This window comes from Pteropus vampyrus, unplaced genomic scaffold (assembly GCF_000151845.1).
Source record: "Pteropus vampyrus isolate Shadow unplaced genomic scaffold, Pvam_2.0 Scaffold617, whole genome shotgun sequence".
NCBI lineage: Eukaryota > Metazoa > Chordata > Mammalia > Chiroptera > Pteropodidae > Pteropus > Pteropus vampyrus.
The window spans coordinates 199226-215430 of record NW_011889398.1 but is presented as its reverse complement, the minus strand read 5'-3'; the positions used below and the strand labels follow the sequence as shown (position 1 = coordinate 215430).

The window sequence follows — 16205 nt, the reverse complement described above, 5'->3', positions numbered from 1 at the left end:
ACTGTGAATCCCTTTGGGAGAAGGACTGGTGGAATTATTATAGACGTACGTGCTGTGATTTTGCTGGGTCTTTCCTCTTGGGGACTTGGCCACTTTTCCATTCAGTAGATTTCAGGTCTGAAAACAGTTCGAGTCTAAGAACTGGGCAAGGAATCATGACCTTTTTCAAAGCGATTAAAAAAATATTTTTAACCGTGGTAAATAACACGTAACATAAAATTTATCGTCTTAACCATTTTTACGTGTACAATTCAGTAGTGTTAAGCATATTCACAAGTTTTGCAACCCAGCTCCAAAACTTTTTCATTTTGCAAAACTGAAACTCTGTACCCACTAAAAAAATAACTCCCATTTCCCCTTCCCTCCGGCCCTTGGCAAACCACCATTCTACTTTCTGTTTCTATGAATCTGACTGCTTTGTATACCTCAGACAAGTGGAATCATACAGTCTTTTGTGACTGGCTTACTTCACTTAGCACAATGTCCTCAAGGTTCATCCATGTTGTAGTACATGACAAGGTTTTTATTCCATTTAAGGCTGAATAGTATTCCATTGTATGTATGTACCACATTTTATTTATTCATTAGTCCTTTGATGGACACCTGAGTTGCTTCCACCTCTGGTCCATTGAGAATAATGCTGCTATGAACTTGGGTATGGAAATTCCTCTTCAAGATCCTGCTTTCAGTTCCTTTGGAAATATGCCAAGAGTGGAATTGTTGGGTCATATGGTAATTCTGTTTCTATTTTTCTTCTTGAGGAACTGCCACACTGTTTTCCATGGTGGCTGTACCATTTTACATTCCCACCAACAGCGCACAAAGGTTTCAATTTCTCCACATCAAGGGATCGTGCTTTTTTGTTTTGTTGAGGCAACAGTGCTCAACCTCCTGCTCATCTTGTCTTGTATTCTTTTGATTATATATATTAAACAATGCTCTCTATTGTGGGATGCCCATCTATTTTGTCCCTAGGGACATCATGTTCTATTAACCATCCCAGTTTTCTGTGGGTCAAGCCCCCTTGGCTGGCCCTTCAACCTTGCTGGTCATTAAGATAATTGTGACCCTCTGGCTTATGTTGTTGCCTCCTGGCCTCTATTGATGGCAGTGGAGAAGGGAGTTGATTACATCCATTGCAATCAGTGATCCCAGTTTTGTGATTTCCTCTCTTCCCTTCATCCCTGGGCTGGAGAGGAGAGCCACCACTGAGTAGTGATGCTGGTGCCACTCTCACCAGCATGCTCCTAATGGCTGTAGTGAATGGCGTGTCTTCTAGATCTTCCATGGCACTTAATCCTATGGTGGTCTTCCTATACTTGAGCCATCCCCGTGTGTCCACTCCCTAAGCTTTTCAATCCTTTCCTCTACTGTCCAATGTGGCAATTCAGCCATTTCACATCTGCTCAATGTAGACCATCACTTTTTCCAGGCTTGTGGGAGCACTGAAAACACATTTGAACCATCCCAGGGGGCCTTGCTGGAGTGTAACCCCACATCCCAAGAGAGTGCCCCCAAGTTAATAAACTCTTTCTTATTCAGTTTCATATTCTTGTACCCTTGAGCAAGCACATTCAAAATCCAGTCTACAGCAGCCTCTCCGCTCCTGCTTGTACATGCTCGGTTTTAGCTCCTTCTCTCCCTTATGTGGTCCAACATGTTTTTGGCTGGATTTTCTGTGATTTGGCCCTTGTTATCATCCTGGGAGCCAGAAGAGGAGACAGGGGCAGATCCTGATCCCTGTCACCTTTTAGGGAGGAGTTTCTGCATCGTCTTTCTTGGGGGGCAGGTAGTGCTGGCTCTTAATGGGGAGGGGTGGGCTACCTTTATATGGAAAACCAACATTTTCAGGGATGTCCACCATTCAAAGGCACCAGATGTCCCCATTCCATGTGTCAAGGTTCCAGTCTAGGTTTTCTCAACCAGAGCCCTGACTTTGGCATGACGGATCTACCTCGGCTGAAGTTTCTAGCTACCCACCTCAGTTGAAAGTTCGTTTTTGAAGCTTTGATCTCTATTAATTTCTGAGTTGGATCTTCATGCTTTACTACTGTCCTGCTGCAGGAGATAAGGACCTCTTTGTAAGCTACCAAAAAAGCCTCTCTAGCTTTCACACTTAGTTTCAATTGTTTGGTAACTGCTTTTCCTTATCTCTGTAAAATGCCAACAGTTGCGTAACAATCAGCCAATTCCATTGTCCTTGTGTGAGTTGTTGCCCTGCACTTTTCAAATCCCTGAGTCATTTCACCGGCCAGGGTGAGTCCCTGCTGTCCAATCATTCTCTTAAGTTACCACTGGTGAAAAATTTTCTGGCTGGAAACTGTTTCCGTCTGTATTATTTTTCTTTCAAATTTTTCTTGCCAATTGAATAGTCCTTCTTTGGTTCCTTTCTCTTGCAATACCTTATCATCTACAGCTGAGAAAGACTTGTTGGTACTTCCAGCATTCTGCCTGGAAATCTCCTTCCCCACCTCCAACAAGTTCAGTAGGTACATTTTCTATCTTAAGTACAACAAGTGCCCATTTCATAAATTATCCCCCACTGTATGACAGTGATCCTTTCCAGTGTCCAATTGCAATTTCTTCCTTGTTTATCCAGCCTCTACTTACAGTCTTCTTGCTGCTCTTTTAACCTCTGTCTGCTGCCTGGTCCCAGAGTCAATGCCACGTGTTTTAGGTTTTAATTATGGCGGTATCCCACTTCTGTGTATTGATTTCTGTTTGTGTCCACCGCTGAATGACAAATCACCCTAAAGCTTAGTGGCTTAAGACAACAATGATTTATTAATTTCTCACAGTTCTGTGGGTTAACTGGATGGTTAGTCTTCTCATTTTGCTGGTTGTGCTGCCTTTGACTTTTGTTTGCCTAGAGGCTTGAATGTTGGGATGGTTCCATGTGATTCCGGGGCCTCTTTTTCCATGTGAACACACATCTTCAAGGATGCTAGCCCAGGCTTCTTACATGCAGCTGACTTTTAAGAGGGCCAGTGAGGAAACTGCAAGACCTCTTAGGGCCTAAGCTCTGGAACTTACACAATGGTTCTATTGGCCAAAGCAAGTCACAAAGCAAATCAAGATTCCAATGGCTGTCAGAGAAACAGCAATGCCTTAAAAGTCGGAGGAGCAGTAAACTCGCATTGCAAAAGAACATGGAGGGAGGCTGATTCACTGAGGATTGTTATTTAAAGATCTACCACACTTATGTGAAGTTTAAGATGCCTGTTAGATACACAAGTAGAGATATCAGTTAGGCACTTGGCTGTACGTGCCTTGATCCAAGAGCGGGGTTCAGGCCAGGGAAGTAAATTTGGAAGTTATCAGCATACAGACATGATGCTTATGTGAATCGTCTTGCCCCTCTTCCCCGCCCGCCCCCCACCACCCCAGGTTCCTGGTTTCTGTGTAGGGTCTGGACTGTGGACAAGGCAAGGTGCTTGCAGAGTGCGGCTCTCTGCAGCCAGAGCTCGGTGAAAATTCCATTCTTGTAGTGGCCCCAGGTCTACTTCCCCATGTGGGCATAGAACATTCCACTAGCTCTCTCCTTCCCCTCCCACCACAGTAGAGCTGCAGGCGTTAGGGATGGTGTTAGGACAGCTGGCCTGCATGTAGAGAACGTACATCAGGAAACCATTCCAATGCATTGTTTTGTCACCTAAAGAAAGGAACCCAGGAAAATGGGGACCAAGGCACCATCTTCTTTTTGTTGTATTTCATTTGCTGCCGGCTAGGAAAGCTTTACAAAAGCAACCAGATTCCCACTGCTACCACTTCTACCCACTTCTCCTCATTCTTCATCTAGAAGACAGTAATTTGGGCATCACCTCAAAGTGTCTGACAGTACTTTGTAAACCCAAACCTGATCACCCCTATTTTACATTTTTTGTGTTTCTTGGGAGAAAGGGGCTGTTTGCTGTCATGGTTTTAACATGTGGAAGAGAGAAAAGCAAGGACGGGGTAGAGTCTACTATTTCTGAAAGAAAGGTGGTTTTTAGAGTGATTCTAAACCAGCAGGAACGATGGAGGAGATCACCCCAACTTGTCCAAAATGGGAAGCAAAGAGGAGGGTGAATTAAGAGTTGGAGGCTGCTGCAGACCAAAAGTTCCAGTGCTGCCTGCTCTTCTGTGAGTTACTCTTCTCCATACTGTCTTTACGAAAATGAACACCACCTAAGGCTCTCGTTTCTGTAGCTGCGCCAACTTTCACCTGCCTGATAACTTAGGAAGAGTCGGGAATCTGTATTCCCTACATGCTCCCCAACCTTAACACAGTTCTCCCCACACTTGTTAATTCTCCAAGGTTCTATTTTTAAATTGGTCCTGTCAATTTTTGCATTCTCTCCATGCCTGCTTCAAAGCCCAGGGTTGGGTCGGGTTGGGGTGAGGCATGCACAGGAGTTTCTGGCTCCAATGCTCTTTTCCTGAGCTGAGCTGGGTTGCACTAATTGACCTCGAGGGTCTCAGCTATAGGTGTTTGTTAGATCTCGTTAGGCTTGTAATTAGTACAGAGAATCTAGGTCAGAGGCAACTGGTTGGAGTGGTGGTCTCAGGGGGCATGAATGCAGGCAGGGAATAGCAAACAGATTCCTTATTCTGTGGGTGGGGTGAACCAGGGACAGGGGACGGTGGGACTGGTGTCATACCCTCATACAAATAGACGCAGGGTCATGTGCTGAAAGACACTCAAACTCGTGTGTGTGTGTGTGTGTGTGTGTGTGTGTGTGTGTGTGTGTGTGTGTGTGGTGTTCCCTCCCACATTTACTCGGGTTTCTTTCCAACCTCTCCATATATGGTGTGGCTCTCAAGCGGGCTGGGGATTGGCTGCTGTTGTTGGGAGACTGGGAGGTAGGAAGAAAGCAGAAAAAGAAATGAACCAGGCAAGGAGATGGGTGAGGAGGGGGAGGGGGCTGTAGCTGAGCCCCGAGGGTGCAGAATGGGGCTGGTCCGCTTGCCTGTGACGTTAAGAAAGGGGCGAGATTCTTTGGGACTGGTTTTGGAGGGGAATGAGGTAGAATCTACCATTGGCAGAGAACTTGGGAGAGAGCTATTTTCCCAGGGTCAGAGCTAGGCTTAGCACGGCATGGCTTATGAAGGCTGGAGCGGGAGTTAGAGAAACTTGTGGGTCCCACCCTACCTTTTCTTTTCCCCCTAAACAACCTACAGCTATGCTTTGGAAATAGGGAAATAGCATGCGAATTAACTCATCTGCTTTCCAGGGCAGCACCTCAGACATCCTTCCATTGGAGCAAGACCAGGATTGTTCCCCAAACCCGCATCTGTTCCTTAAACCCCTACTTAACAATTTAATGGGGAAGAACAGGAAAGGTTGAGAAATACGTTAGTGAAATATGAAATGGCATTCGTTTTTCCACCTGTCTCTACCCTTCTCCCCCTTTCAATTCTTTGTCCTGGATTCCCTCACCTCTCCATTTTAGGGCCTCCCTTTTCCAGTTCATCTGTGTAAGAGAATATAGCAAAGTTGTTGGGAGAGAGGAGGGGAGGAAGAATAAATATACATCCTGAAAAAGGTCCACTGGTGACTGTGTAGCAAGCAAGTCGCCCCACACCCCCCAATCTACCCACTTACCCCAGAACACGGCGACTGTGACCTGGAGAGGGAGGGAAATGTTTCAGGTAAAGGAACTGGAATGGAGGGAGGAAAGAGGTGCTGGGAGGAGGGGGGAGGCTAGAGTGACAGCATTATTGTCCTCCAGTCACAGTGCCTGTGCTCATTCTTTGTTAACAGAAATCATACCAGTGGCCCACCTTCAGGGGACAATTTGAGCTGTTTTTATAGTGGGAAGCCTGGCTTTGTGCTTAGCTCTGAAATTCTTGAAGAAAAGAATTTTTCATGCTCTTCCCTTCTATCTCTGGCTTTTAGCACAGCACCTGACACTCTGTCCTTGAAGGAGAGGTTGTGGGCACAGCCTGTGGACTGGATCAGAACACGGACTAGAACAAAGTGACAGGGATTAACCGCATGCCCTAGGCCTCATTCAGACCGGACTCCTGCCACTTGAGCTAGCTGTTCACAGCCCAGAGTCAAACTAATAAAAGCAGCTGCAGCAGCCACAGCCGCCCTTCACTCAGTGCCCGCAGCCATTTGTCAACTGTCAGGCATTTTCCGTAGGTTGTCTTTACCCGTCCAACAATAACTCCATTTTGCAGATGGGAAAACTGATACTCGGAAGGCTTGTGCCCTGCCCAGGGCCTCATAACTACTGAGGGTCTGAACCCAGATCTGTCTGGTTCCAAAGCTGGGCTCATTTTGCCACCTTGTGTTCTGGTTCTGATGCCTGAAGACCCAAGGAGTCCAGTGCCCAGCTCTTGGTCTTCTAGGGTCCTGGATCCTTCTTTTCTGCTTCCCCCCACCTGTCATTCTCCTCCAGTGTCTCCCTCCATCTCCTAGCTCCCCTGGGAGCCACAGATAAATGGCATGTTGGGATATACATGCCATTCTTGCTTATGTCTTTTTCTTCGTTATGTGGGAACGACAAGGAAGAAAAAGAGATAAAAGGGATAATGCTGGTAAAATAAAATTAATACAAAGATACAAACCTATAACAAGAAAATATAATTTTAATCTAGACTTTCAGTATTTATGACAATGGGTGGTTGTGCTGACCATGTGTAGAGTCTAAGAGTGAAGCCTGCTCGGGGGCCACGAAGTCTGAAGACGCAGAATCCCTCTCCTGCTAGCTCAGGAACCCCTGGGGATGATATTTATTTAGGTAACACTCCTCCCTTACTCCTTAGCAGATACGTTCCTTGGGGAAAAGACTCGTAGAAAACTACGGGCTAGATCTAAGGACATCATCACGAGTGTAAACGGTGGGTGATGAGAGTGGGGCTCTCTTCCTAGGGACGTGGAGCTTGGAGAGGTCCTGTCTTGCTTTCGTGGGTTGTGGGAGCAATGTCAGAGCAAATGAGAATTGAAGATTTTCCTTCTGTTCCTCTGACCCCACCTTCCTGCATTTCACATTAGGGCAGCCTCCTGCCAGGATCTACAGGCAATTTGTCCCCATTTTCTCCCCCTTCTCCCCTCACCCCCCAGGGAAGCTCTAGGCCTTGGCCCTCGGAGGCAAGAGACTTAGGGAGGCAGGTTAAGCCAGCCACGGGGACATGTCAGTGTTTTTTAACCTTTCACTCACTTGGTTCATGAGGCTCTGTCCCCTTCTTTCCAGAAGTCACTCCTACCTTGCCTTCGCAGTTCTCTGGGCCCTCTCACTGCCACTGACCCCAAGCTTAGATGCTTCAGAAGAAAGAAGCAAACAAATAAGATGAGGTGTGTACCATCTGCCACACACACAAGGATGCAGGGGAGCTTGGCAACTCCACAGGGGGTCAGGAGGCTGGTGGCAAAGCATAAAGATGTTTTTCTGAAGCTGGGGCTTGATTAGTGTTAGAAGAGGTTTGAGGAAGGAGAGGCTACAGGAAACCCAGCTTGGCCGAAAGAGGAACCTGGGCACATGTTCGGTTTTCCCCTTCATCTGACCCAGCTTGCATCACAAATCAGTTTCATTCTGAGTCTGGTTCTTCTGAGGGGTCAGCTGTCCTTGGTCCCCCTGCGCTAGGCCTCCAGCCAGTTGACCAAACCAGCCCCGTCCGTCCGCATTGTACCTTTGAGTCCGTGCTGGGAAGGGTGTGGAAATGGAGGGAGGAAACCCATCAACTAAGAGAGCTGGGCAGCTCAGTCTCCATCAGGCTCTGCTGTGAGCAAGAAGCTGGGTGGGGCGGGGAAGATTCAATTCCCCAAATGCTTGCGGCTGGGATGTTCCACTAACGTGTGTGCGGACAGGTGGCACTCACTGGCTCCCACATCCTTGGAGCTAGAGCTGAAATTTCACCCTCAGATTGAAAACCTGGAATGGGACATAAAACACGCCCCTCCCAGACTGAGCAGCCTGTACCCGTCCCTGGGGGCAGCAGTGTGCTCCCCACTACGCCTCAGAGGGCCGGAGCATGTGAAACGGTCAGACTGTGCCTTTGTTTCCCTTTCTCTCTGTCCGGGGGAAGCTTTTTCATACTGCTGTAGGGGTCACCTGCTCACATCAGAGGCAATTTAGGTCTCAGAGTGATGGAGGTGGGGTGAAGAAGGGAAGGGGGTTGGGAAAGGGGGTTGCAGGAGGGCCGGGCATCAGCAAGAGCAACAAGTCTGATTGTGTTTTTGTTTTGTTTTTTGTTTTTTTTTTTTGACTGAGGTAAATAAAAAAGCTTTATCCTGCAACAGTTGGAGATAGGAGTCTGTGCGTCACCCACAAGTTCCAGACCCTGTCCCATTCCTTCACATTAGGCTCTTCCGGTACTGACTGTGCTGGGTGGTCTGTCTGAGGTGGGGGTCGGGGGTCTGCAGGTCCATCTGTCTGTACAGGTCCCTCAGCTCCCTGACTTCCTGCAGCACCCTCTTCGCCTGACTCCAGTTCGATGACGCCTCTCCCAGCAGCCGCTCTGTCTCCAGCAGCAGCTGCTCTGACTCAGAGTCGGGAGGAGACCGAGGGGGGTCCTTGGCCTTTCGCTTCCCATCTCCCAGTCCCTGAACCTCTGCCAACAGCTCCTGAGTCTTCTCCAGTTTCCTTGCTACCAGGTCCTGGATCCGGGACAGCTGCCCCGGGTGGGGAGGGATGAGGGTTGGGGGATCCTCGGCCCGCAGTTGGAGGGTGCAAGCTGGGGCAGTGTCCCGCTGAGACAGGATCTCCTCCAAGGAGGCACAGCGGCCTTTCTCTGCAGGCGTCAACTTCTTGGGTGCCTGGGGGGTGTAGGTGGCCCCCTTGTCTGGCTTCTGCCAAGGTCGGGGCAGGCCGCCCGCCCGGTCTGCGGAGGGCTGGATACGGTCTGAGTCAGCTCTCCGCCGGCTGCCTGCCAGCTGGGCCACAGACTTGTCCAGGTCAACCCGAAAGCTCTCGGCACAAGAGGTTGGCTCCTCGGGGGAAGGGTCTTCCTCTTGGATCAGGTCCAAGGTCAGCATCCCATCCGAGGTAGAGGTCGAAGCCTGGAGGGGGAGAGGGCAGGAATGGAGGGGGCACACTGTCATCAGAGGGCATTTCAGGCGTGACCATGGTCGTTTTCCTCATGCTTTCCCCAATGAGAAGCCCGCCCTCCTGAAGAGCCTCTTTCTAGCTGCTATTTCAACTCTAGGTGCTACCGCTTATTCCTTGGATAGTGATTTGAACTTATTTCTTTATTTTTCTGTGATTTAAAGTGATTTCTCCTATTTATTACCCATGTTCTCCACTTTACTAAGAACTTCCTGAAGAGAGTCATCTTTCTCTGTATCGTCGACTCTAAGCACCAAACTGAGTTTGACACGGACAGGATGCTCCACACAGCACAGTAACTGTCCTCTTCCCTCTGCATTCCCCGAGCCGTACGCCTAACCCCCTCTGCTGCTGGGAACTCAGAACCCCTTGGCTTGTAATAAAACTTGTTCTCCAGTCTCTGGAATACTGTAATTTAAAAAAAAAGTAAGAAGCGTATTGAGAACGTCAGATGTATGGACACACATTTCGGTCATTCCTCATCGCTGCCCTGCTGCAGGCGTAATTACTGCCCACGGTACAGCTTCAGGGCATCATGAGCGTAAACTGCACAGCTGGGTCCCACCTTGGTCTGTCAAAGCCTGTGTTCTTTCTACCATCCCTTTCCCTAGAGGCTTAGGAAGAAGCCACCACCACTCTGTACGGTGGTTCCCTGTGATGATTCCTCCCCTGAATGCCTGTGGAATGTCAGGACAGCCGGCCACCAGACAGTAGCTTCTACTGCCTTTTTGCTTTCCCTGTGGGTATGTCTCATTTTCCCAGAGGGACAGTAATTTATGGAGGGCAGGGACTTTTAAACTCAGTACCTGCTGAACAAATACTTTTGAATTGGAGGACTCAGGCAGGGGGGCAGGGTGGAGGGACTTCCCCCAGCCTTTGACCTGGGCATCACAAATGTCTCTGGTGGGCTCTCTGAGATACAGCCCTGTCTGAGATGGACATGGAATTGGGCCTTCAGCAATTTCTACTTTCTTACGGTCTTACATACCACGGCCATTAGGTGTCCCCGAGTTGGGGGGCGGCGGGAGTGTTGGATTTTTGCCCTGTCTCGAGTGGGGTGGGCGAGATAGCTGTCCTCTTCAACGGTGACCTGAAGAGAAGTACTATGTGAGTCATGAGTGTTCTTTGGAGACTCTGTCCCACCCCTGCATCCCCGGGAGTAGAACACGCCTGGACTGGGAAATAAACTCCCTATGTGAATTGCTTCTGAGCAAATCCAAGGGCAAGGGGCTTAGTGACTACGCAGGGCAGGGCCTCCTCCGGTGAGCCCAAGGTTGGCCCATGCATTATAGAACAGGGAAAGGGGAGCTGGCAGAAAGAGAAGAGGGTTTTCCAAAGGGAGTTATCCCCTTGCCCCAGTCACCCCCCGACAGTGAGCCCCCGACCTCATCCAAGACGCGGTTCTTGGCTCTGGTGATGGCGGAGCTCAGGGCACTGATCCAAGACTCCTTCTCTTCCGGACTCACCGCCAGGAAGATCAGGTTGGGTGCCTATGAGGGGAAGAGTCTTGTTTCACCAAAGTTTTAGAGTTGGGACCTCACCTTGGTAGCAAAGAAATAAGAAATCATAATTTCATTCTCTTAGACCCAGCTCCTGGAAGGAGAGAGTTTGCTTCCAGAGTCATCCATAACTTAAGGAAACCAGCCTCTATTTCTGCAAAATACCATAGCTTGGATGTTGTTTTAGCAATGAGCAAGGAAGAGCAAAGAAGAGCAGTGGATATTAATATGGCACTGGAGATAATTAGAGGAGGTTTGGTAAAGGATGGTACTAAAATAGAGACCTTTGACTGTTTGAAATAGAATGTGATAGGAATGGTTCCTTCAGAGAAATTCGATTCAGAAATTGAACCACCTATCAAAGTATAGGGAAAAGTGATTTTCTCCCAAGAGATGTGCGTGTGTGTGTGCATGTGCATACAGGACATTTGCTCACACAAGGTGGGGCGGGAGAGAAAGAGAAAGAGAGAGAGAGAGAGACAGAGACAGAGAGACAGAGAGAGAGAGAGAGAGAGAGAGAGAACCTTTGTTTGAAGGCTGGCTTGCCTAGAGGAAAGGAAATGGCCACAATATTCTCAGGTTAAATAATGAAATCCAGCAGAGACCAATAATCCAGGGCCGCTGGGCCAAGTGAGCTGAGAGGGAGAACCGAGGGGCGGAAGGTGTTCTCCCGTGCCCCGCACTCCCGACCCGGTGGCCCAGTGGCGCAGGTGGCAGAAGCATACCGTGTTACCGGGCTGCTTGGAGTGGGCAAGAGTAAACTTGCTATGGTTTTTCTTGCTCCTGCTCTTGGATTTCCGGAGCTCTTCACACTTCTCATAGTCACTCAGGTCGAACACCTCTTGAATATTTTTCTCATCTTTCACCTAGGGGAGGGGTGGAGGTGAGGTGATGAGGATAAAATTACTTAGTCCCTTCCCCCAAATTATTAATTTAGAGTGGTCTTGGGAACCAGAGGAAGCCTGAGTTGAAGGGATGGCTGACAGGACAGGAAAGGGCTGTCCTACCCAGGGCCACCAAGGCCCGACAGCAAGGGACAGCACTGGGGCAGCCCCCAAGTACTGACTCCTTAGGTGGGTTTCCGGTCAAAACCCTTCTCTGCACTCTCCTTAGCCACGGTCCCGTTTCCAAAGCCCCAGTATGTCTCCCTTCATCACGACGCCCGCTTTGCCCTTCAAAGAACATGGCTTACATGGCTAAGAGGTTAATCCTGTCTTCCTGAAGTCAGCAAGACCTGGATGGCCCTTGACTGTCCACAGGGAGGAGATGAAGGCAGAGCCAACATCAGGTGATGTCTGGAGGCCACGAAGGGCTGCCTCTGGTCTCCCCCATCATGTCATGTTGTGTCTTTCTCACCCCACCTGGCTCTCTCCTCAGATATACTCTCTAGAAAGAGAGTCATCTACCTCCTTCATTTCAGGAGTGTCAGCACCGCAGGAACAGCAGCCCTCTGCGTTCAGTTTGTTCAGACAAGCTGGAAAATACCCCTGTGGCTCCTACCCCTCCTGCCTCCCTCTAAGGTGCTGTGACAGCCCCGCCTAAACCTAGCTCTGCCAGGTTTGAAAAGCCATTTCTATCCTCCACCTCTCTCTGGGCGAAGATGCACTTACACTCTCCCTGGAGGACTAAATTTCAGACTTGGGAAAAAGTATTCTGTTACCTGTTTCCTTGATTCCATTTTGAGAGCCTAAGTCCTCTTACTGCCAGGCAGTTCTTCCCTGTGTCTACCCTTAGCCCTTCCTGCTTGCAGTATCTATCTCGCACCCTGGTTCTACCCTTAGCAGATTTGTCCAGCACTTGGCTCTTAACTGTCTGGCTGAATGTCTAACCAGAGACTACAAGTCTATCTACATCCTCTAACCCCGACCAGCATTTTCTGAGTGCCACAAAGCAAGTCCCAATAACATTTCTTCCAAGGTCCGTTTTTAACCTCGGGAGTTTTGTTTCCTCTCTCGTAAGCTGTTCCCCACAGCCCTGGTGCTCGGCAGCTGTGGCTCACGGACTGTCTGGAGGACAGCAGCTTGCAGGAGGAGAGAGCCATCGCTGGCCCAAGAGTTGCCTGTGACTAGCAAGCTTCTCCCCTCCGCTGCTGGAGCCTGGAGGTGGAAGGCCCTGGGAACGAGTGGGTCCTGTTTTCTTGAGATGAGAGATGAAAACCGCCAGCACTTGCCTTGTTAAAACTAAACAGATAAAAGTAGCCTCATGTCTTCTTTGGAAGGCATCCATTCTCCCTGACTGGAATTATTTCACAAAAGAGTCTCCACTTGCCAAGCTCTGAAATAGGAATAGTATGTGTGGAGGTGACTTCATCGATCCTGCCGGTTCTTGTCAGCGTTGAAGTGGGGAAGTGGTTCTCTCTTCCATCCCCAGCCCATTTCTGCCCTTGTGTCTGCCCATCCTTCTGACTTGCTGCTGGACCCAGGGCGCTGACAGAGGTGAGAGCTGGTCATGCAGCCCATGCCAGTGAATGGCTGCTCACACAGCCACTGTTTCCGCAGGGCTTGGCTCCTCCAGGGCCCTCCCCTCTCCAGGGCTCCTCAGCTTCGGGCTGGGACGGGACCAGAGCCCTTGAAGGATTGTGGGTGGACGTGGACAAGACGCTGGCAAGGGGTGTCCAAGGACAATTCCCAGAAACATGGGCAAGGATGTAGGATGATGCATCACTGCTCCTCTCCCCCTCCTTCCTCAGAGTTGAGACTATCGGCAGAGGCCAGAAATCTTGGAGAGGAAAGCACTGGGCGTGTGTATGTAGCCAGGGGAAGAGAGTTACTTGTTCTGTCTTCCTTAGGGGAAGGGAGGGAAGGAAAGGGAGAGGAAGGGAAGGGAGGGGGATATGCTGGCTTGGACACAGCTGATAAGGGGCTCCGGGGAGCAGGAGGCATGGACAGAGTCGAGCCCTCGGAAGAGCAGGGGCAGAAGATGCAGTGAGGCACTCAGGGAGACTTACGTTCCAGGGAAGATGGACAGCTCCAAGGCCCTTGTTCTCTACTGTAGTGTTTTCCTCCGTCTAATGGCCTCGTTAATGACCCATCTTCCAAAGTTAACCCTTCCTTTCCCTTGATTCCTTGTCCCTGGCCCACAGAAAGGGATTTTTCTCACACTTGCCAAAAGAGATGCCCTGAACCCAATTTCCTCTACCATGAGGTCTCCCTAAGGTCTAGTTTCTGCTCTCATACATCAGCCCATGACCAAAAGTTGCCCTTCCACTGAGAATGAGGAAAACAGTTAACAACACAGAGACAGAAGGAGTCTTTGATCGAGACAGTTGCAGGTTTCAGACCCCGCCTTTGTGAGGGGAAGTAAGGAAAAAGGCTGTTGCAAATTCTAGGGGAGAGGTTGGGAATTTTCTTGCATTAACACGTAAATTGCAAACATACACTAGCCATTTCTTTTTTTAAATTCCGACATCTCTTGGCTCTGGACCTTTTGGGAAGTGGACAGAATAAAGCCTAGAGTCCTCTGACCCAAGCCCATGGAAACTGGCTCCGAAGAAGAGCAGTATCAGTAGGCTTGGTCCCTCTTTTCCTATGCTCTTCTTAGCAGGGAGCAGTTGTCCCCATGACCAGTCAGATGCTCCTGACTCATAGGACAGCACACATCCTAGGCTGAAGTCATTCCATCCTGTTCCCTATCTCCGTACCTCTTCCTCCGCAAACAAGGACCACCCACCCTCTCTCGCCCCCAGACTCTATTCTTTGGACAAATACAAACATGAAAAAAAAGTCTTGTTCCTTCTACCCTTTCACTGTTCTCAGGTTCCCCTGTCAAGTGCAGGAAGCTCTCCCTGGTTGCTCACTAGAGTTTCCTGCCATTATGAAGTTCAGGGAAGACAGGAGATAACATTTTGACACGTGCTTTTTTGTTTTAATGGAAAGCTAGCAAATTGTGGAAAAATTTTGTGTAGGATTTGGGATTGGTCAGAGGTGACCCTTAAAAATAAATCCTCCTGTCAAAGTCTTCCTCTGGCCTCACTCCATCACCACTTCTCCGCTTAGCATAAACAGCAAGGTTTAGACACCCTGCACAGCTTAGTTCCCTAGCTGTCTCAGCAGATGTCCGGTTCAGAAGAATACTTTCTGTAGGGCTGCTCGTGGGTCTGTTTCAATACCATAAAAGGATTTCTTTACCTCGATATAGTCTACTGCAGAAAGCAGAAGAGGTTAGAACTCAGGGAAGACTTCCCAGTTAGCCCTGGCGAGGCAACACGGAATGGGGGGAGTGACAGCCACCCTACCGGGGAGCACAGGACAGTCATCTAGACTATGCTGACACAGTCGCAGAGGCCAGGCCTGGAGTGACTTATAACGTATGGAAGGGCAATTTCAGTTTCTCAATATTACTATGTGTTACTGATCCCAACATTAGAGATCAAAGGGGGAAGAGTCTGGATTCAATGGTCTGGACTGAGGTTCTGACCCAGTGTGGACTGTGGTTTTCATTTTAACTGTAGGGCATAAGATATAGAGACATACAGGGGTTCATAACTTCATTTTTCTCTCTCCTGATACAAACAGGGTAGGGAGTTCCTTGCTGTTTGTTTGTTGGTTTTTTAGCGTTAGGGTGGGGGGACAGAGAGCATACTGGTTCATTGGCTTCACCAGAAATAACTGTCTGCCACTCGCAAATACTCTCCCTGTGGTCATGTGAAACTGACCAGGGCGTACGTGTGTTTTCTGTGATTCCCGACAGCTGTGCTGCTGCTACGACCTGTGTGTGCCCCTGCTAGAGACAGGAAATGAGGGGCTGGCTGGGTCGGGGTGACAGGAAGGGGTGGAGAATAAGCTGCTGTTCCCAAAGTATTTCAGCAGCAATAGCAGAGGAAAAAAATCCTACATTCAGCTAGAGGCTAGGATAGGGTAGGGGGCAGCCGGGGACACTTAAGAACTTTTGGGACATCTTGGGATAGGGTTATCATCGTAGTAAGATATTTATTTGCAAAGAAAAATCATGAAATAAGATGCACACTCAACTTCTAACTCAGATCTTCTCACTAACGGGTGACCTTTCTCTGCAGATTCGATGAGGGGTAGAGACTCACTCGACTGCTGAACTTGCTTTTGGAACAGAATGGGGTGTGAGGTGACGGGGAGACGAGAGGTAGATGAGCCCCCCGTGGAAAGCCAGAGTGGGGAATACGAGGAGATACGAGAGTCAGAGGCAAAGGGCACCCACCTCCTTGTCAGAGATGTAGAGCTGGTCCCCTTTCAGCACCACGTAGCGGTTCTTCCAAATCTCCCTGAAAATCCCTTTCCCGCAGAATTTCCGGACCCAGCCGACCTTCTCCGGCGGTGCAGACTGATGATTTCCATCCTGCGGCCCCTGCCGCGGGGGCAAGAGAACGCGCGGTTGGTGATCCCAGCTGCTCTCCTCCCCTTTCCGAGCCTCGCGACCCTCTTCCGTCGCCCCCTCCCCTTTACGGGGACCGCCCGCCGCAGGCTGGGGTCCGGAGCCCGACGTCCGCTCTCCGCTGCCTACGATAAGAGGTTCCCCACTCGGAGGGACTCTCCCCCTGCGCTCCCCTCCCCCTTCTCCCAAATAAACAACGGCGACGCGGGAGGAAGGGGCCTGAGCCGCGGGGGCCTTCGGATGCCACCCGGCCCTCACCCCGCCCCCCGCCTCGGTCCTCGCAGCGCCGGATCAACCGCGTTTGATTTCATTTCGCATTGTGTCCCCG

At 49.7% G+C, this 16205-nt stretch overlaps 1 protein-coding gene across 1 annotated transcript in view; it reads right to left on the bottom strand.

Annotated features, from left to right (window-relative positions):
* Positions 1–6558: 6558 nt before the first annotated feature.
* The window catches only part of PLEKHO1 (pleckstrin homology domain containing O1), a gene marked incomplete at its 5' end in the record, with an annotated part of 10493 nt that continues 846 nt past the window's right edge, over positions 6559–16205 (bottom strand). Inside the window, 5 exons of the mRNA XM_023525722.1 lie at positions 6559–8986; positions 10021–10122; positions 10418–10522; positions 11257–11397; positions 15704–15850. Of these exons, the coding sequence (XP_023381490.1) occupies positions 8282–8986; positions 10021–10122; positions 10418–10522; positions 11257–11397; positions 15704–15850 (1200 nt within the window). The remainder of the gene's footprint in view (positions 8987–10020; positions 10123–10417; positions 10523–11256; positions 11398–15703; positions 15851–16205) is intronic.